The sequence below is a fragment of the Penicillium malachiteum genome (assembly GCF_028827825.1).
Source record: "Penicillium malachiteum strain IBT 17515 chromosome Unknown utg000005l:1.0-9002435.0:326005.0-9005861.0, whole genome shotgun sequence".
Classification (NCBI taxonomy): domain Eukaryota; kingdom Fungi; phylum Ascomycota; class Eurotiomycetes; order Eurotiales; family Aspergillaceae; genus Penicillium; species Penicillium malachiteum.
The window spans coordinates 4,558,315-4,578,008 of NW_026643099.1; the positions used below are offsets into that span (position 1 = coordinate 4,558,315).

The following is a 19,694-nucleotide window of genomic DNA, read 5'->3' on the forward strand; positions in this document are numbered from 1 at the left end:
TGCCCAGTTTAATCTGGTAGTAATAAATATGTAGTATCTAGTAGTAGTATCTAGTATTTACCCATATATCATAATGATACGATTGATTGAAACTTGAAGTTATTGTGGATATTCAACCCGTCTGGTTGGAGAATGTCAACAAGATGGATCATTCAATGTTTGATATCCGTCAACCCAGCCATTTGGCTGAATATCTCTATAATCGATGCAAGATTCCTTTTGGCATGGACTTGGATCATGATTTCCAAACCTCAAGGTTTATGATAATCCTTCAATGTTTACGTTGTTTGTCAAACTTAGGGTTGATCCTACATATTCGATGTGAGTCGAGTCATTTCAATGTTTCAAGTTGTGAGTGACTCTTGAGTCTGGGACAAACTTGCCTATATATGACCTTGGAAGGTGAGTATGTATTTTTTATCATGATCTCTCAATCAAACATTTTTGAATGCTCGATGTCCAGTGTGATCAGTATGCATATATAATCCTTATCTACTACCTAGTGAATCTTGGATAGAACCTATTTAATAGGTAGGTAGCATAATCAATTGATGTGTAATAGGTACCAGCCTAAGCACCTGCCCAGGTGGGCACTCACCTAGGCAGTTGACCATTTTGAATATGATTCTGATTTACTAGGTACGGAGTATCTGCGCCCAAGTGGTCTAGAAACATCAAACATGACAGGTATATTCGGGGTGATATTCTGTCCTAAATTTATACTTTCACTGGCAGTACTTAACTATTAAGTTATTAGGTACCTTAGGTAGACATACATGAGGTACCTACTACCCCTGGGGCCGTGGACATATCCATATGCATAGTCTCGATTATATAAATGATAAATACATATACATAACAAAGGCATCTGTTTGCCACCTATTGAATACACCTACTAAGAGATTAATGATAAAGCGAATAATATCAAAGCCTGGAAACAAAAAGAATGACGTCGAGCACTGCCACGCTGTGGCGCCGAGCATTCCGCAGCAGACCAGGTGGGGGAATGTGTATATAGTTTAGACTTATCCTTCACGTCCACTTTTCTCTTTATCTCACTGATCTCACTGATCTCGAAGATTGAAATACATTTTTCTCTTCATCGCTCACGTTAAACCCATAGCCATTTTCTCTACTTCTCTACAATCTGATGTCAGCTCCATTCACGCCACCACCCGGGCCACCACCACCTGCTGTTCCAGAGGGATGGAAGGCCCAGTACGATGAGCGCTATCAAACATGGTATGCCATAGCCTCACCTCTCATCTCAATCTAAGGCCAGAAGCTAATCAATCCCTATTCCAGGTTCTACGTGCATCTCGCTACCGGAAAGTCTCAATGGGAAGTACCTGAAGCGCCGGCTTCTACATCTGGAATCATACCTCCTGGCGACGCACCACCATCCTACAATCAAACGGGACCGGCCGACCCAGCAACGGTTGCCAGTGCCGGCGATAAAAAGCGCCCATTATCATCCAATAACCCCTACAACTCTCGCGGCACAGCCAGTCCATCAATCGACAGCGACGCGCAACTAGCAGCAAAGCTACAAGCTGAGGAAGATGCGCGAGCTAGTAGCAGGAGTCCAGGCGCACGAGGCGCTGCATCAGATTACTACACCGGAAATACACCCATTGCACAACCCGGTGCCTCCTACGCGGGTCCATCGAGCAATGTTGCTCCGGAAGAGAAATCCCGTAGTAAGGGCTTTCTGAGCAAATTGATGGGCAAAAGTTCTAGTTCGCGACCACGTCCTACTCAAGCTGCGTATGCTTCGTATCCGCAGCAACAACCGCAAAATATGGGTTACAATGATCCGAACTATGGTCGTTACCCGCAGGGTTATGCTTATGGTGGATACCCACAGCAGAGTGGACCTTACTATCAGCAACAACAATATCAACAACAGTATCAGCAACAGCCTCAGCGGAAACATGGCATGGGCACTGCTGGTGCGGCTGCGTTAGGTGTTGGTGGTGGTTTGCTGGGTGGCTTGTTGCTTGCGGATGTGGTGGAGGACTTGGGCGATCATAACGATTACAATGATGGGGGTTGGGGTGGTGGAGGCCCCGGTGATGGTGGTGGTTGGGATGATGGCGGCGGCGGTGGTGACTTCGGCGGTGGTGGTGATTTCTAAGGGTAAGGCGACTTCAAATGTTTGTCTCTGCCATTTCTTGCGCTTTCAAGATGTTTGCCCCGAGAGAGATCTTGCCCCAGAGAGATCACGTTATATGCTATCACCTGTGTTTTGTGTTTGGGTTATTTGGGTACTCGGTGGTTCTTTTGTTTGTTCTTTGTTGTTTGTCGTTTCTATCGTTTCTATCGCCTTACCTGCCAGACCACTGCGCGAACTGGGCGAGATATAATTTTCTTTTTTTACAGGTTGAGAGATATCATGATGTCACGAATAGTTTCACGCCTTCATAATTTGATCAAGATGACTATACCACCAAATATATGACACATTTGAGACAGTAGATAAAGTAACTCAACCACGGCGCCGTGCAGTAGCGCCTGTATCACGGCCGGTGGCCCCTCCCTGGGCAGCGTCGGTATTGGCCGTGGAGCCAGAGGAAGTACCAGCCATCCAGCCCGCCAAGTCAAAATTACCGCCGGCCATGGCGTTACTGGTAGCGCCTGTCAATGGGGACGAGCGCGAGTGTTGCTCAAACTCCGCGCGCAGTTCCGGATCCACTACATCAGTTAGTATGGTGGCATATTTGATAGCATTGGGTGTAGTCATACTATTTTCCATCAGTTTGGGCATACCCAGGGTGAAACCTAGGGCAGCAATCGCCAGTAGAATCATAGGGTTCTTAAAGAGACTCATCGGGGAGACTATAACAATAATGTCAGTTCTCCAAAGGAGACGTTTCGGTGCATCATCAATTGATATATAATTCACTCACATTTGGCACGCTCCTCGAAGAAGCCTCGACGACCAACAAGTTTGGCATCTACTACAATATCCGATTGTTTCTTCCCAGCCACATCGACCACATACTTCTCATTACCCCGATTGTCCCATGGGTTTCCGCGGAAGGTCTCCCAAACACCGAGAATAGAGATCCATCGGCCGCAACATCCACGCGATAAGGGGCAAACACATACTCGCTAGAGCGGATATCCAGCAAGTACGATTCCTGCTGCGCGGGAATATGCTGGAAGACCAAGTTGGACCCATGAGATAAGGAGGCTGTCAGGCGATGGTCATTGCCGGAGGGGAGTGTGGTCAGGGTGGCATGAGTTGATGCGGGGAGGACTTGTGGATTGGGGAGGAGATTGGAGGTAGGGATTTTGATGGTTAAGGAAGCTGCTGCCAAATGACAGAGCAGTAAAGTCACGAAAAGTGACATGGTGAATTGGATCTCGAGTTGATGTACCTAAGCTTTGTAGCTCAGACACAGCAGAAGCCAAACGAAGAACACGAAGCTCGGGCCAGCATCAGCATCGGGTACATTATAGATGGGTCTCGTGCCATTGCTGACTCAGCCGGCAGTATAGACATGACTCAGCAGGGCAACTCCCAGATCACATGACAATCAGGAACGATTCCCCTCCCGATTCTATACGAGAGTTTCTTCAACTCCTACTACAGTACAATTCATATCATGTTCAAGTAATTTAGTCAACTTCTTTATTCAATCGAATTCTTTCCCACTTTAAATCCCTCATACCATAACATGGCATGACCTAACAATAACCCCGTGCCTAAACTACCTCATCTCCGGGAAGCCGGTCTTCTAGGCCGAACTTCCTGCTTTTTCTCAGTCCCCACATGTGGACTCGCTCCGGGTGTTGAGTCCCCAAGGTTAGTAATAAGACCGTGGAGACTGGGGAAGAAACCGGGAGAGAAATAGAATCTCCAGAATAGAGATAATATTTAAATAGAATAAGGGGGAAACCTTGGAATTTTAGAAATCTAAGACATTATATACACCTCCCAGGGCTGATTATATAGTAATCTACATATTTTTTTTTATATTAAAAAAGTCTATATCGGCTAATGCAGACCAGGCGCCTCTAGCGCGAAGAAAAAAAAAAAGTTGGTGTCTTCTAGGGGAACAGAATACGCCCGGACTGGTAGTAGCGCCTCCGAGGAACAGGTGAAGAAACGGTTGATTGCACCACGGTTCACCCTTCTTCCCCCCTCTCTCTTTAGGGAGAAAAGAAAATTATCAAGTTGTGTCAACTTTGCTTTTTCATCTCAATTCAGTTATTCAGAAATCATCCACTTATTCTAAATAACTGCCGTCTCATCTTTTCCCCCACGCCCCCAAATCTCGCTCTCCCCCCATTCCGGTAATCTCACTCTGTGGTCTGATTGGCTCGATCCATTTTCCCACTGAAAACCACCTTCCCCTCTTTAACTGGTTCACTGAGTCTCTTCCCTACCCCCTTCGCCTCCCAGTCGAAGAAGGAAAAAAAAATTAAGGCACCATGGAGCACGCAACGCCCATGTCGTGGCCTGAGCAGCTACATGAGAGTACTCTCATAACTGCGCCGGGGGAAGATGAATTCTCCAACTTTCTCGAGTTCGATATGCATTTCTCCGACCTGGAAGGGCACGGACCAGGACATTCTCAGATGCAGGACCAGCAACATGCAATGGGACATCCTTCCACCACTGTGCCTTCAACTATGGCCGGGGATCCGCGATCTCACCCATATGCGACTCCAATGGAGGGTCTCGCCATGGATTTCGGTCACCAAGTCCAATCCCAGCCTCCTATGCCTTACACCACAACCCCGAACATGACCCCAGGCTTTTGCGCCCAGGATGCCTCTCACTCGTCGATGTCACAACAGCCACCTCCGGGCCAGCACTACATGCATGGTCAACCAATGATCCCTCCGACCCCGAATAGTATGGAATTGCACGGTACTGCGGCTCGGTATTCCCAGCGCATGGACGATAACCCGGAGATGTACGATCATCGATACTCGCGTGTTGCTGAGGATCAGGTATGTTACTCAAAAAAACAAATAGAGACGAACACACGTTCCCTTTTTTTTGTTTGCTTCTTTCCGTGTTCTCAACGATGATTCGTACTAACCCCGACTGGTTAGGCATTGTACACCCCCCTCGTGTCGCCTGCGATGACCCCACTGGAGAATCAATTTCAATTGGACGCATTTACGGTTCCTGGAGAATACAGCATTACACCACTTACATCCCCCGCGCTCGAGGCTCAAAATCACTCTACAAATGGCTATTATCATTCAAGACAGGTGTCAGATGTTGGGTTTGTGCCTACTAGTGCCGAAATCAACCCGCTGGCAGGTACTTCTGCACCAGGCTCTCCAAGCATCATTCGCAAGACCAACCGCCGACGACCCTCAACCGCTTCTCGTCTCTCAGGCCGAAGCAAAGTCAAGCAGTCGCCTTCTATCCGGGCGCAGACACAGCGCAGGGGGAAACAAGTTCCTAATTCAGAGGAGTTCTATAACAGCCTGACCCAGGAGTTGAACAAGCCGCAGAACAACGATGTGCGCTCACTTCAGGCCAGCAGCAATGAGGGTTCGGGTCAGGATTCAGTGTCTCCTGAACCTCTCTCAGAACCGCTGATGCTTCCTCCGGCTCTCCCTTCCTCGCGAAAGTCTCCTGCTATCGCCCCTCAACCAGCCCAGCCTCTTAGTGCGGCCGCAACCCCAGCAACTCTGATGCGCATTCAGCGATCGCAGCATGTTCAAGACTCAGGTCAGTTCATGGGCCGAGCTCAGCTTGAATACCATGATGAGACCATGGAGGATATCTCTCTTCCCGAGGCGGCGGCGACAACACTACACTCGCGTCCTAAGATCAACCGCATCGATACCAGTTTCCGTCCTGGCACAGCCAGCCCCGCCATCTCCGCAAATGTGACCCCTTCATTAGAACCCCGTTCTGCCCCACTGAATGGCTCCATTCCCATCAGCCCCCGCACGGCTGCAATGCCATCTCCTAGTGGGCCGCTTCCGAAGAGATCAGATCCATCCCGATCTTCAATTTCCAGCCGGAAACGACTGAGTGTGTCTTCCACACAAGCTAGTCCACAGTTGCGGCCAAAGATTAGCCCTAATATTCAGCCCTTGATGCGGGCCGGTGACAGTGAGTGACCATCCCCCTTATATTTGATCTAAACATTTTTCCTAATCATCTCAACCTTGCAGACTTTTCTCAGGATGCTCTTTTAGCCTCCAAATCCAATTATCAGCACATTCTTGATGGCACATTGCCCTCCGGAGTGTCCTACCCAGAGACCCTCGCCGAGAATCTTAGTTCCAAGCGAACAAATCACAAGCTCGCAGAACAAGGCCGACGAAACCGAATAAACAGTGCTCTCAAGGAAATCGAAGCCTTGATCCCGTCAGAGTTCATCCAGGCCCGACTAGCCAAAGAGGCTGCGATTACAGGCATTAAGCCTTCTGACAAGGAGAAAGAAAAACCAGCCAATCAAGCTATTAGCAAGGCTAGTGCGGTGGAGATGGCCATTGACTATATCAAGGCTTTGCAAAAGAACCTGGATTCCACTTCTGCCAAGTTGAAAGCCACTGAAGCTAAATTAGCTGGTGTCAATCTGAAGGACGAAACCGCCACTACCCCAATTGCGAGCACTGAAACAGCTGCTAGCGAGATCACTGTGCCGAAGTCTGAGATGGAAACTCAGTGATCTAAAATTGTATATCAAATCATTTGATTTGATTTACACTTGTATTTTTTTTTTATTTTCTCTCTTCTTTCCCCACCCGCTTGATATCTTTTTCTTTTTCTTTTTTCTTTTATTTACGAGAATGCTCGTTTTCTGGGGCAACTCAATGGCCCCTATGATCTGATCAACAGATTCGTTATGTGGATGCGTAATGATCTTTCTTTTCTTACTCGGGGTTTCGGTTATGGTCGATAGCGTCGGTGTTTGCTCTTCATTGCTGGGTGGCTATGGTTATTCAAGTTCTTTACCCCTTCCAAGGTTTATTTGCTTTTATGATATGGAGGCGTTCTTATGGTTCATGTACTCAGATAGACTGCTGGTGGCGGGTGTTTCTTCACTTTTTCCCTTCTTATTCCTTTTTTATATACATATTCTTTTCTCCGAGTCAACCATTCTTGCACTAGCTTAGCCTATCTTTCAATACAAAAAGATCCAAAGGCTTGAAAGTGTCACTACATTTAAGATTGAAAATTTAAAACCAAAAGTATTCTGTTGAACACCATCAAATGCTACCGGATGAATTTCGTCGCTCATGGCCTGTACAAATGCAAAGAATAAAGTAAAGTTGGAATCAAAAGGGCAAAGGGATATCAAGTCCTTAAAACTGCCTTGAAATATTGCAGCAATGGACTCAATAATCCCTGAACACAGCGACCATATCATCCAATCGCGCCACTTCGGCAAGCAACAACGCTTCCTTATCCTTCCATCGCTGTAAACGCTCAAGTTCCTCTTCTGTAAGGTACTCCTCCTCATGGCCCTTGACATCGCTTCGCTCAGTCTTCTCTAGGAAATCCTTAAGACGTTCCCGCTCAACTTTGATTCTTTGCATGGTACGTGACATCGCCTTGTACGTATCTTCCAAGACACTTCCGCAAACTCGATCAGGATCATAGTACCATAGGAAAATTGTCTTAGATGGTTGACGCTGTGCATCTTTCGGCACTTCTTGTAGATCGACGAATCCACCGGTTTGCATGCTTGACAGTGTTTGGCGGAGATCTTTCCATGGTAGGAAACTGATCTCTTGGAGTCGTTTCTCGTCGAGTTTTCCTTTGGCGTGCAATACGCGAATTACTCGTAAAGCGACGTCGCCGTATCGAGATTCGATCATTCGTTCCAGTTCTAAGCTTCGGAGTTTTCGAGCTAATCCGCGGAAGCCAACGCGCCATTTTGGAACGCCGTATAACTCTACGCATGAGGTAAGGTTGAAGGGTGGTTGGGCGAGAAGGTGGAGGTGTTGGTTAATTTCCCATGCTCGGCTTGGTCCGGAGTCTTCGTCGCCGTTATCGTGATCGCCGTTGATTCCGTTTTCCAAGGGTCGTTTACCGCGTTGGTTCAGTGAGGAAGAGGAGGACTCCGCTGGGGCAAATGCTGTTGAGAGATCCAGTGCCGGGTCGATATCTTCCAGTAGTTTTTCTGCGTCGATGGGGGAGGTCCACTGCTCTCCTTCTTCTCCTTCTCGGGGGATCTCCACTGTGTCCCGGCACTGTTTTGTCACGTATTCAAAGCGACGAAGAAGACATTCGTAGACTTCTGTTGTTGCTGGAGGAGCTTCTTCTTGGGCCAGGGTGACAAATCGATCGTTTCGAAGTGCCACATCAAGCTTTTGGTAATTTACACGCACGACCAATCCGGACTAGATTATATGTTAGTTTTGATCCAGGATCCAGCGAGGATGAGCCGCTTGGCGAAACGGGCAAGTTTATTCCGCTCACCTCCATGGGGACATTATCAAACTCATCGTCTTCTCCGGCCCAGTCGTTCTCTGCATGGGTACCATTCCCGTTTACTCCATTCGCCAGGTGTGCGCCGTTGGTCGAGTCCGAGGCTCCATTTCTAAATTTCCTCTTCACGCCCCGAGGCATACCATCAACCATGAGGCCCAGGGTAAGATCCGCATGAGTTCGCTCCTTCAAAAGAGTATCAGTATCATTGGCGATAGCTTCTTGCTGTCTTTTTCCTTTCAATGCCTTGATATCTGGCCTGGAAGCCACGGCGCGCTGTGCCTCGAGAATATTGTCGGAGGGACTCTGGAAGTGTGCTTCGCGAACACGGTCAAGATATCCGTGTGATGCGAGAGCTCGGAGGGTGGAATGGAGAAGGGCGATCATTTTTTCCGGGTCATCGTGTCCATTTTGAGCGGGCTGTTCTGAAATCTCCTCCGTTCCATTTCCATTTGTAGCTTCTTGGTCTGCGCCAAACTCCTCTCCGTTTTCTGTGTGATCGCCGTTGCCATTTGTGATTCCATTTGCGGACTCGGGGTTTAAGGATCGAAGCTCCGGGAGGGTCTCGAGGTGGTTTACTGAAGCATGGCCGAGGAAGAGCACCATTTCCATGACTCGGGCTGCATATTCGCCAAGACGATCTTCCACGAGATTGAGGATCTTCCCTGAACGTACAAGGTAGTATGCGGCTTGAGGATTCGCTTCGTAGTAGGTGTTGTTATCCTCGAGAGAAGTGAAGTGGTAAATGAGATGGTGTTGGATCATAGCAGTTAAAGCTGCACGCAATTGACGATCGGCCAAACGGGCATGGAATTTCAGTCGAGGAAGAGTGAGTCGCTCATAGCGTTGGAGGGTTGAAAAGATGCGCTATTCAACTGTCAGTGCTCCTGACCGCAATACGGCGTGGTACCATATGGTACAATGAATGAAATATGAAAGCTTCTGAAATGTCAAGATTGGAGGGAGCTCACAGCAAATAATTCTCCGAATTGCTCTTCGATGAGGAGCGCGCAAAGCTCCGCGCCATACTATTCAAAGTTGTTAGGGCTCGCAATGTCATGTTGGGAGTCAGTCACTGCGAACCTGAGAGGTCATCTTGTCACTCAATGAAGACCGTTAGCCTCCGCTCAGAAAGAGCTATTAAAGGTCACCGGCGCAAGTTCATAGAGGGGAAGTCTGTACTTTAATAAAGAGTACGGCGGGCACTTTTTTGCTTATCAGTCACGTGATATATCAGCTGATCTTGAAATCAAAGTGAATGCGATGAGATTCAGAACCATGCACAACTACATTCTTTATACAGATTACTATCAGCATATAATGATTTATCTCAGTTAATCAATGCAATTCAATCACATAAAATCACAAAGTTATATCCTATAAGCACCTTGTCATTCCATTATAACCAATATAAAACCACTTCTATGTAGTTTTGTAGAAAAGTTCTTCCGATTCCGTCCGACTCGTCACGCCAGCCAATCAACGCCCGAGTAATCAACCCAGCCCCGGCATCTTGAAGCTTTTCGTAACCCGTCTGCTTCCCTCTCCCGACGCATCCCCTCTCTCCCCTCCAATTGCCTCCCTTTCTAAGACCCATTTGGGTTTCTATTTCTTCTCTCTTTCTTCAATTGCCCCCGACACACAATGCTGTCGCGGTCCTCCCTCAGCCGAAATGCGCCGCGTGCGCTCTCCGCCGGCCGTCGGGCCATGGCCTCTGCTGCCAACCCGACCTTCCAGTACGATGTCTCCGAGGCTGCCGGTGTGAAGGTTGCCAACCGTGAGGTCAATGGTGCTACTGGCACTCTGGCCCTGGTGGCCAAGGCTGGTTCCCGTTACCAGCCCTTCCCTGGTTTCTCCGATGCCCTCGAGAAGTTCGCCTTCAAGGTATGTCCAGCAAGCTATATGCATTGCTTATAATCCACCGATTGTCAGTCTCTCAATCTCATTCGTTTCTCTAGTCCACACTTAAGCGTTCTGCTTTGCGCATCACCCGTGAGGTTGAGCTGCTGGGCGGCGAGATCTCGTCGACACACTCCCGCGAAAACGTTGTCCTCCGCGCCAAGTTCCTCGCCAACGACCTCCCATACTTCACAGAGCTGCTGGCCGAGGTTGCCAGCCAGACCAAGTTCTCTGGTGAGTCAATTTTTTGTCTATCCCATTGAGGATATTCAACCCAATGGAAACCGGTGACATCCAAGGATTGCTTCACCGTTTTCTTCAATTTTTTCCCTGTCACTTTTTTTCGGCGATTCAATTTCAATTGTCATTTCTGACACCAGCGTTTTTACCCAGACCACGAATTGAACGAGGTTGTCACTCAGCTCCTCAAGTACCAACAGCAAGCTGTTTACTCCAACTCCGAGACCATCGCCCTTGATGCCGCTCACGGCGTTGCTTTCCACCGCGGCCTGGGCTCTCCCATCACTCCCAGCCAGACCACCCCCTACGAGAAGTACCTCTCCGGCGATGCCCTGGCTCAGTTCGCCCAGGATGCCTTCGCCAAGTCCAACGTTGCCCTGGTTGCCACCGGTCCCAACTCCGCTGATGTCTCCAAGTGGGTCGGCCAGTTCTTCAAGGATCTCCCTACCGGCACCTCCGCCAACCAGTACAAGGTCCAGCCCTCCGTTGCCTCCAAGTACTTCGGTGGTGAGCAGCGCATCCCCTCCAAGACCGGCAACGCCGTTGTGATCGCCTTCCCCGGCTCCAGCGCTTTCGGCACTGCTGGCTACAAGGCTGAGGCTTCCGTTCTGGCTGCTCTCCTGGGCGGCGAGTCCTCCATCAAGTGGACCCCCGGTTTCTCTCTCCTGTCCAAGGCCACCCAGGGCTTCTCTTTCCTTAATGTCTCCACCAAGAACCACTCCTACTCGGATGCTGGTCTCTTCACTGTCACCCTCACCGGTGCCGCTGACCAGATTGCTACCGCTAGCAAGAACGTTGTTGATGCTCTCAAGAAGGCTGCTGCCGGTGAGGTCGCCAGCGAGGACATCAAGAAGGCCGCTGCCCTGGCTAAGTTCCGTGCTCTGGAGTCCGTTCAGACCCTGGAGACTGGTCTTGAGGCCACTGGCTCCGGTCTGGTCCACGGCGGCAAGGCTTACCAGATTGGTGAGATTGCTCAGGCCATTGAGGCTGTCTCTGAGGAGCAGGTCAAGGCGGTATGTTTCAACCCTTTCAGTCTCAGTCTCTTTGGAATTATATCAGTACTAACTAAAATGCTTAATAGGTTGCCAAGTCCTTCCTCTCTGGTAAGGCCACTCTTGTCAGCGTTGGAGACGTTCACCAGCTCCCATATGCTGAGGACATTGGTCTCTCTGCTTAAACTCCTTGTACTTCATACAACCCCTAGACCGAGGGAAAAGCGTGTTTCCTCGTTTGGATTTGATGTGACCACTTGTGCCTAGATTCTTTGCCGATATCTCTTTTGTCTTTTGAGGGTGTAGTTGACTGTAATACAATTGTACCTTATTTGATACCTACCCAGGTAGCAGTATGAGTGTAAACATACTAATGTTGTGCATGCAACGCATTGGTTTACTAGATGATTTTAAGCTCAAGCTCAAACTCTAGGTTATCAGTTCTACCATATACCATCCCAGTATGTCAATGGACTTGCATTTCTTATGTCTCCCTCGAATCCTTGAAGTTCACGATTCTACTAGATTCAAATCCGAGTCATTACTAGAACGAATATCATGGATCCTAGTTGTCATTACAATCAGATTGAACCTATAAAGCACCTGTGCCCAGGTGGACCTATCAGCATTTCAAGTTGAAACTTATATCCACTTCAATCAATTGTCATTTGAGTATGCATCAACCTCCCAGAGAAGTCCTGAGAGCTCCTCTATATGTTTGGTCCACATTCCAGCAACATAGTCCCCTTGTTAGCCCTTATACCGCGTCCGAAGGTCCAACATAACACCCGAAATTGCTGGGAGCTTGTCACTTGGATTGGTCAACTCCCTTTCAGAGTAGCCTTTCACCATTTCACTCCATTCTGCCAGCATAGAATTCCCGAATAGGTCTTCCTCTGAATCAAAGCCTTCCGTGTTATGAACTGGAGGTTTGAGCTTCCTCAACTACTTCACAAGTCCCTTTCTAGGTGCTGACTTGTCAAAGAAATTGAAAAATGGTTTCACGCTCAGGCTCTTATGAGAGGCTTCCTTCAAATAGTGCTCGACGATCTCCTCGTCGTTCATGTTATGTTTCATGGAGAATCTGCGGTTGAAAGGGGAACTATAACTTAAATCATCATTAGCAACAGGCAGTGAATTGGTTTCACATTTCACGTGTGAGTTGCACTCCCACTACATCTGGTCTATTCCGAAGACAAGACTTCGCAATACAAGTATTTGTTCTTGAAAAGTCCAGCCGCGGGTTGCAATTCGACTAGTTAAGTTCAATTCCACCCAGTTTTGAGCGTTGAAAACCTGTGGCCTTTTTCTCTTGGGGCCCTTAACACACCATGATATCTCATAGGATTCCCTATCTCTTCGTTGCAGGAATCCCTCATCACTAGAATTGGCACTTGCGGCGATAATTGTAACTTGAGCATTTCGATATATACTCGCCATCTTCAATGCCTCCCTCTCCCAGTCATCTCGATCATCTATGTAAGAGTAATGTTAGGTTCAAGATAATACAAGTGTTACTAGTAAGTAACCAGGTAGAATGCGCCCTCAGGAACATCAATAATAAGTATATTCAAGTATACTTATTTACCTTGTATGATACATAAGCAATCGATCCAGATATACTGAAACCCCAGTGCCTTTGTGACTTTGATTGCATCTTGGATAGTGCGTGGCAAACTATCAAGATCGATCCCTCTTTTTCGTCCCTGGATATTTTTAGTCGTTGTTATATGATAGGAGACGTCACCCCAGCAATAGCTAAGAGCAGTGTATGCCCCGAGGGATTCGTCGTCACTTTCGAAGAGACGTGGTATGTCCTGTCTATTTGGACGACCTATATCCAGAAGTCGTGTCGGTAGATTTGTCAAGGGAGGCAATTTGCACTTTTCGCGATGGTCCTTCTTGCAAGAATTGAGAAAATCGCGCATTACAGCAACACCTTTTTCTGATAGCGGGTCTTTAATTGCAGGTCTCCCGAGTATGAAACATTTGTCAACATAAGGGTCGTCTAATAAAAATGTCCTGTTAGCTCTTATTTAGCTCCTACTTAGCTCTTACTTATCCAGGTATCATCTCATATTCAATAAGCTCTGGAGGCAACATACCAGCTGAAACAATCAGATCAAATACAGCACTCATATGGAACTTAGAGTCCAAACCAGGCCTGAGCTTTGCAACTATGATCTGGTTTCATCCAAAGTGTTGATGTTTGCCTGTATGTTTCCTTATAGCTAGGCATAACAACTATGCCCCAGAAACATTCCGATTCCGATTCATTTTCTAGATTCTCAATTTTCTCAAAATCTTCAGGGTTTCCTTCGCGAAGAGCTTACGTGAACGCTTTGCAGCTGACTGTTTGAGTTGCTTTATCGAGGGTTGGTGTGCCAAACTCCGTTTAAAGGTATCCTCGTGCTCCTCTTCCCGATATGAATGGCCATTGTCATCTAGTTGGAAACTGTTGCGTGTTATCTCACATAGTCGCGTGACCGTGAGCTCCTTGCAAAATTCGCACCGCATATTAGACAAATGTTGTGTTCGATTGGTATCGAAGGCCTAATAGGTACATGTGTCCAAGGGTCTCAGCTTGAGTCTTACATATAGGCTAAATCCTCATGGACTCAGCCTCCAGGAGCCGGGAGGTCCAAGCTTCGATTTGTTGTCACCGTGACATTAGGTAACATCATTGCTCATGAATGATGCCAATTAATCTTTTCAAGATTTTCATCACTGGCAAATATGGAAGACTAAATCCCTAATTTTATGGTCTTAGTTCTCATCTAGTATGTATTTAACCGTAGATCTTCGCGGCTAGTGCTTCAACCTTGGAATCGCCAGGTTTATAGGTTCAAATGTTAACGCCAATCTTTGGAGCCTTGGAAGTCGTTAAGATGTCAGTGTATAATGATGCACATGCAGCGATCACCCGAGCAGCCTGAGGGCGCTGGAACTTGAAGCCATATTTGCTTTTGGTTTGTGAACATAACATAGTCATGGTGGAGGGTGAGCACTAATCCTATAAGGAACATCTGCAGATGATCAAGAGAGATCTACGTAGCGTAGTTAGCCGTCTTAGCTTTACCTATTCAGATTTCTTTTCCTTTCATCCGTCTATCCGTCCGAGGCTTACGGGGTATGGGGTATCCCTGTGAGATTATCCAAAGACTGCCGGTGGTCCGTTCAAGTTGACCTCGGCTATTTCATGATAATTTGTTGTGTCGAGTATGCAGTCTTTGAACACCATAGAGATGGAAATTTGAAGATTCAAACATTTGACTGGTTACGAAGTAGAAACCTTTTAACAAATTGAAGTTGAACATTTGAACATCAAAAATTCTAGACAGACTTATACAGTGTTTCCCCATATTATGCCCTGAAACCATGATGCCTCGTAGTACTTGGAACTATAAGCATCCTGACTGTACGGAGTAGAGTCGAATTATTCAATGTTCCTCGACAAAGTATGATCGTACAATACCCATACAAGCTGTATCAGTGCTCGTGCTAAATGCGTAGCAACATGCAGTAAATGACGACCTCGGGAATGAGTACTTAGACATGATGTGCATGTGGACCTACATGTGTCAAAAGCCGGTTTACGCCACCGAAATCGGAAGCTCGTTATAGATTCATCGGGGTTTAATTCCCCGCGAAATGGGGTCATGTTTAACCGGACATTCTTTATTGGCGAATAAAGTTGAGTCTGAAGTGAATTATAATTTGAAGATTTGTGTCAATTGTACTCCGTAGATGGGGCTGTTCCTGACTTAGTCTGCGGAAATCGGCTTCCGAGAGGCTATTGTCAGTGTATGACATTGTTTGAGATGGATGCTCTACTGCTGAGGAAAATTGGATACAATGTTTTTGATCAAGTTTACGGAGTAGACAGTAATGTAAAAAATGTAAAGACGATGCATTCAGTGGGTATCGGGTCTGTTCTTATTGAATCAGACAAATTACGGATGTATATGAACGATAACATTTCTATTCCTCCTCCGAGAACCGCTGCATAGCAGAAGGGTATCTCAAACCTTCTCTTTAGTGCTTCGCGGTGACAGTGTCGCCAGTCAGTTTTTCGACTGCTTCTTTGGCCCTGTATAATCAGAAGATTAGTATAATGTTATCAAACGAAAAGGGAGAAGAATTGAAAACGTACATGTCACCAAGAGCCACCATGCAGACAGTCTGCCAGATGCCCAGACCAATACGGGGGGCAACACCACGGTAAAGACCGCTGATACCATTGGAGTTGTAGATGTACTTGAAGGCCTTGCCGACAGTCAGGTTCTTAGGGCGGTTAGGGTCCTCAGTCTTGCTCTGCATCTCAACACGGATGACCTCAATGGGCTGGTTCCAGGCGGACAGACCACCACCCAGACTGGAGGCGAGAATCTTCTCCCAGGCGTTCAGCTTCTGACCATCCTCCTTGCCAGTGGTCTTGCGGATAGCACTCTCAGCCAGACGGGAGAGACCGAAACGGGAACCCCAGTTGGTAGTCTGACGAATAGCCACAGCATTGACACCACGGTTAATACCCCGGATACCCTCCTTGCGGTAGATGTCCATGAAGGTAGCGAAGGTACTTTGAGGCGCAACACCCTGGGAAGCCATCTTGTGCTTGGTGATCTCAACGGTCTTCATGCAGGTACAGAAACCCATAGTAGCGTAAGCCTGAGCGACACCACCAACCATACCACCTGCAATACCACCGACGAACTGGTTCGCACCAAGGCTGCGAGCCTGGTACTCGGCTTCGGAGGCAACGAAGAGGAGAACCGCGCCCTTAGTGGAGGCCTCAATCCAGGCCCACGGAATGAGTCCTTGATAGTCTAAGGAGCGATAATGGTTAGCTCGATGCGATTACAATAAACCCGTCTTGGCAAGGCCCCCATATTCATGGTACGAAGGGAGGGGGAGGAAACAAAGAGATACGTACAACCGAGGATCCCGCCACGGCCCCAAATCCGACCCATAGCACCGGCGAAGCTGTCGCCTCGATTGGCAGCCATGGTTGTCTTGATCACTTCCAGCGGCTATTATGAGATTTGGTGTCAGCAAGGAAAACATGATTGGAATAAATTCGCCGCATGGTAATGGGATGAAGCCTGAAGCATGAAGCTAGGAAGGAGAGGGGAAAGTACCTGTCCCAAGGTGGTGACCTCGAACAAGTTCAAACCAGCACCTAGCAACAGGTTGCTGAACTTGACGGGCTTCTTCTCGAGCTGAGGTGCGGGAGTTGTAGACATCTTCAGAATGGGTGTAGTGCTGAAAGGGGCCCTGACCAAGGGATGTGAGGGGCTTCGTCGCCTAAAGGGAAAAGGAAAAGGTAAAGAAGAGGGTGAAGTGTAACTTCGAAAGAGTTGGGGAAAGTCAGATGGAGAAGAGAAGAGAAGGAAGGGAACGAATTGTCTTATAGGGGAAAACCAGTAGGGGAGTGTAGTTAGTACCCATTTTAGGTGCGGAGTCCACTCATACTATTGGGTACAGGGTACCTTCCATACCGCCTAGTGGAGATCAGTACTACAATAACAGTACAGGTTATCACTGCCCAGGTGCCATTAGGTGTTCTTCAGCTCTATTCTACTCTGTTTTGATTCTGTTACTCTGTTATTCTCTGTTATTCTATTCGTCCGATTGTTACTCTAACTCGGTAACTATTTTCTATTTACTTAACCTCGGTCTATTATGGTCCGATATCCCGATTATCGGCGGTTCTTTAAAATTATACATATTATACCCTTTACTATAATAGATTAATAGATCTAAACTGATAAATCTATAATTTCTTATGATAGATTTGATAGATTTAATGTTGTTTTTGTTGTCCCTAGTTGCTCTCACTTTTTCTGGTGGGTCGGTGAGAAGGTTGAGCCTCCCCAACAATTCACGTGTGCTCCATTCTCCCCAGTAGCCGTCAGACCATTCCTGATTCTGCACGTTGCCTGGGTCCCGGCTTATCATATACGGAGGTCTCCGTATACTATTGATTATCCTGCATAAATATCAAGCATAGATATCAACATTGAAATTGATCTGTATACGGAGTACGGAGTACGGCGTACGAATTCCAGACTACTTTGATAATACGTGTCCAATCATGATATGCTTTCGAGGAAGTTCTGTTACAAGGCCCGCTCGAACCGATCAAGTCCTATCATACAACATGAAACAAATCACAGGACCAGATATAACCCCAATAATAAAAAATAATACATGGCTTAATTCAGAGAATAATTCCAATCCTCCATAGAATCATTGATGAAATCTTTACAGCTTAGCACCAACCAGCTTGGCGTAGGCCTCAGTGCTGAAAGACTTGGGGCGCTCAATGGGCATACCAAGAGCACGGTCGATGATCAGCTGGGGCAGAACACCCAGAGCACGGGAAACACCGAACAGGACGGTGTAGTAGTTGGCCTCGGTCAGACCGTAGTACTGGAGGAGGACACCAGAGTGGGCATCAACGTTGGGGTAAGGGTTCTTGGTCTTGCCGTGCTCGGTCAGAACACCGGGAGCGATCTTGTAGACCTGGCTGACCAGCTTGAACATAGGGTCATCGGGAAGCTTGCGGAGAGCAAACTCGCGCTGAGAGACGTAACGGGGGTCAGTCTTGCGGAGAACGGCGTGGCCGTAACCGGGAACAACCTGGCCAGCGTTCAGGGTGGACCAGAGGTAGTTCTTGATGGACTCATCAGTCAGGTCGTTACCAACGGCCTGCTTCATCTTGGTGAGCCAGTTCAGGACCTCCTGGTTAGCGAGACCGTGGAGAGGACCGGCCAGACCCTGGAGACCAGCGGAAAGAGAGAGCATGGGGGAGCTCAGAGCGGAACCAACCAGGTGGGTGGTGTGGGCGCTAACGTTACCACCCTCGTGGTCAGAGTGGATGGTCAGGTAGAGACGCATCAGCTCAACGAAGTCCTTGTTACCAGCGAAGCCGAGCTGGTTGGCCAAGTTGAAGGAGTAATCCTTGTCCTTCTGGATGGGGGCGACCTTGCCGTCCTTGAAGACGTTACGGTAGATCTTGGAGGCAATGGTGGGCAGCTTGGCGATCAGGTCCATGGAGTCCTCGAAGGTGTAGGTCCAGTACTCCTTCTTGTTAACACCGCGGGCGTAGGCCTTGGCGAAGGAAGACTCGTGCTCGAGAGCAGTGACGGCCAGGGAGAACTGAGCCATGGGGTGGAGAGTGCTGGGGCAGCGGTCGATGAGCTCCTCGACGAAAGCGGGGACATCGGAGCGAGCAGCCCACTCAGCGGACAGGTCGCGAACCTGCTGCTCGGAGGGGATCTCACCGGTCAGCAGAAGCCAGAAGAGACCCTCGGGCAGGGGCTCCTCACCACCGGGAGCCTTGGGCAGGAGCTTCTGGATCTTGGGGATCTAGAAAATATTAGCAAAAACAATTAAGATTTAATCAATTGTTTGCAATTGTCTGCAATTGAACTACTTACGGTGTAGCCACGGAAACGGATACCCTCCTCAGAGTCAAGGACGGAACCCTAAAAAAAAAAATTAGTCTTTTTTTTCTTGCGCAGCGCAAAAGCTTCATTGAAGCTATCAAGTGGGATTAAGCTTACCTCCCAGACGAGAGACTTGATACCACGAGCACCACCGTAGGCCTGGTCGAGAGTGACCTCACCAATGACCTTGTTACCGAACTCCCTGCGATTGTGCATCAGCAACTAGGAACAGATTCTTTCGGGGATTGGATATGACATACTTGCGGAGGGTCTTGACCTTCTCGATCTCGGCAGGGAGGCGGTCGGCAAAGGTGTCCTTGAGGGACTATTTTTAAAGAGTTAGTATAATCCAATTGATGACAGCGACGACTTGAGGCTGAGACGACATACCTTAGCCTTAACGGAAGAGTAGCAGCGCGCGCCGTTAAGAGCGGCAGCCTGGACAGGCTTAGCCATGGAGGACCGCAGAGCGGAGGAACCAATGCGAATGGAGGCCATTTTTGATATGGTTTTTGTGAATCAACTCTACAACACGAAGAGAGGTGAAGGAGAAGAAGAGTGGAATGGGGGGGAAGAAGGGAAGAAAAGAAATCATCCGGGAGCTCCCTTTTTTCGGAGTGGATTTTTCCCGTAATACAGCCGGTACTCCGTACAAATTCGGGTCCACGCCGGTTGATCAGTGTGTAATTTACT

General features: G+C 47.9%; 7 protein-coding genes across 7 annotated transcripts; 3 read left to right on the plus strand and 4 right to left on the minus strand.

Moving 5' to 3' along the window:
* Positions 1-1,150: 1,150 nt before the first annotated feature.
* Positions 1,151-2,137, plus strand: N7483_011704 (WW domain-containing protein; the record flags this gene model as incomplete). Its single annotated transcript, XM_057095131.1, has 2 exons — positions 1,151-1,242; positions 1,306-2,137. The coding sequence occupies 2 exons, from the start codon at positions 1,151-1,153 to the stop codon at positions 2,135-2,137; spliced, it is 924 nt and encodes a 307-aa protein (XP_056941102.1).
* Positions 2,138-2,488: 351 nt separating this feature from the next.
* On the minus strand, positions 2,489-3,356 carry N7483_011705 (uncharacterized protein; the record flags this gene model as incomplete). The annotated part of the gene is made up of 4 exons (XM_057095132.1): positions 2,489-2,694; positions 2,770-2,838; positions 2,910-2,960; positions 3,005-3,356. 4 exons carry the CDS (start codon positions 3,354-3,356, stop codon positions 2,489-2,491), a joined length of 678 nt encoding a protein of 225 aa, XP_056941103.1.
* A 1,084-nt stretch (positions 3,357-4,440) lies between these two features.
* N7483_011706 (phosphate-sensing transcription factor PHO4) lies at positions 4,441-6,653 on the plus strand (the record flags this gene model as incomplete). The annotated part of the gene is made up of 3 exons (XM_057095133.1): positions 4,441-4,965; positions 5,071-6,091; positions 6,154-6,653. 3 exons carry the CDS (start codon positions 4,441-4,443, stop codon positions 6,651-6,653), a joined length of 2,046 nt encoding a protein of 681 aa, XP_056941104.1.
* Positions 6,654-7,323: 670 nt separating this feature from the next.
* On the minus strand, positions 7,324-9,514 carry N7483_011707 (uncharacterized protein; the record flags this gene model as incomplete). The annotated part of the gene is made up of 4 exons (XM_057095134.1): positions 7,324-8,331; positions 8,411-9,286; positions 9,391-9,447; positions 9,503-9,514. The coding sequence occupies 4 exons, from the start codon at positions 9,512-9,514 to the stop codon at positions 7,324-7,326; spliced, it is 1,953 nt and encodes a 650-aa protein (XP_056941105.1).
* A 549-nt stretch (positions 9,515-10,063) lies between these two features.
* N7483_011708 (ubiquinol--cytochrome-c reductase subunit 2) lies at positions 10,064-11,735 on the plus strand (the record flags this gene model as incomplete). Its single annotated transcript, XM_057095135.1, has 4 exons — positions 10,064-10,303; positions 10,378-10,552; positions 10,712-11,571; positions 11,640-11,735. The coding sequence occupies 4 exons, from the start codon at positions 10,064-10,066 to the stop codon at positions 11,733-11,735; spliced, it is 1,371 nt and encodes a 456-aa protein (XP_056941106.1).
* Positions 11,736-15,585: 3,850 nt separating this feature from the next.
* On the minus strand, positions 15,586-16,793 carry N7483_011709 (putative mitochondrial DNA replication protein (Yhm2); the record flags this gene model as incomplete). Its single annotated transcript, XM_057095136.1, has 4 exons — positions 15,586-15,640; positions 15,704-16,376; positions 16,484-16,580; positions 16,689-16,793. 4 exons carry the CDS (start codon positions 16,791-16,793, stop codon positions 15,586-15,588), a joined length of 930 nt encoding a protein of 309 aa, XP_056941107.1.
* A 1,021-nt stretch (positions 16,794-17,814) lies between these two features.
* On the minus strand, positions 17,815-19,499 carry cit1 (citrate (Si)-synthase CIT1; the record flags this gene model as incomplete). The annotated part of the gene is made up of 5 exons (XM_057095137.1): positions 17,815-18,921; positions 18,993-19,040; positions 19,119-19,203; positions 19,262-19,326; positions 19,392-19,499. 5 exons carry the CDS (start codon positions 19,497-19,499, stop codon positions 17,815-17,817), a joined length of 1,413 nt encoding a protein of 470 aa, XP_056941108.1.
* Between the last annotated feature and the right edge of the window lie 195 nt (positions 19,500-19,694).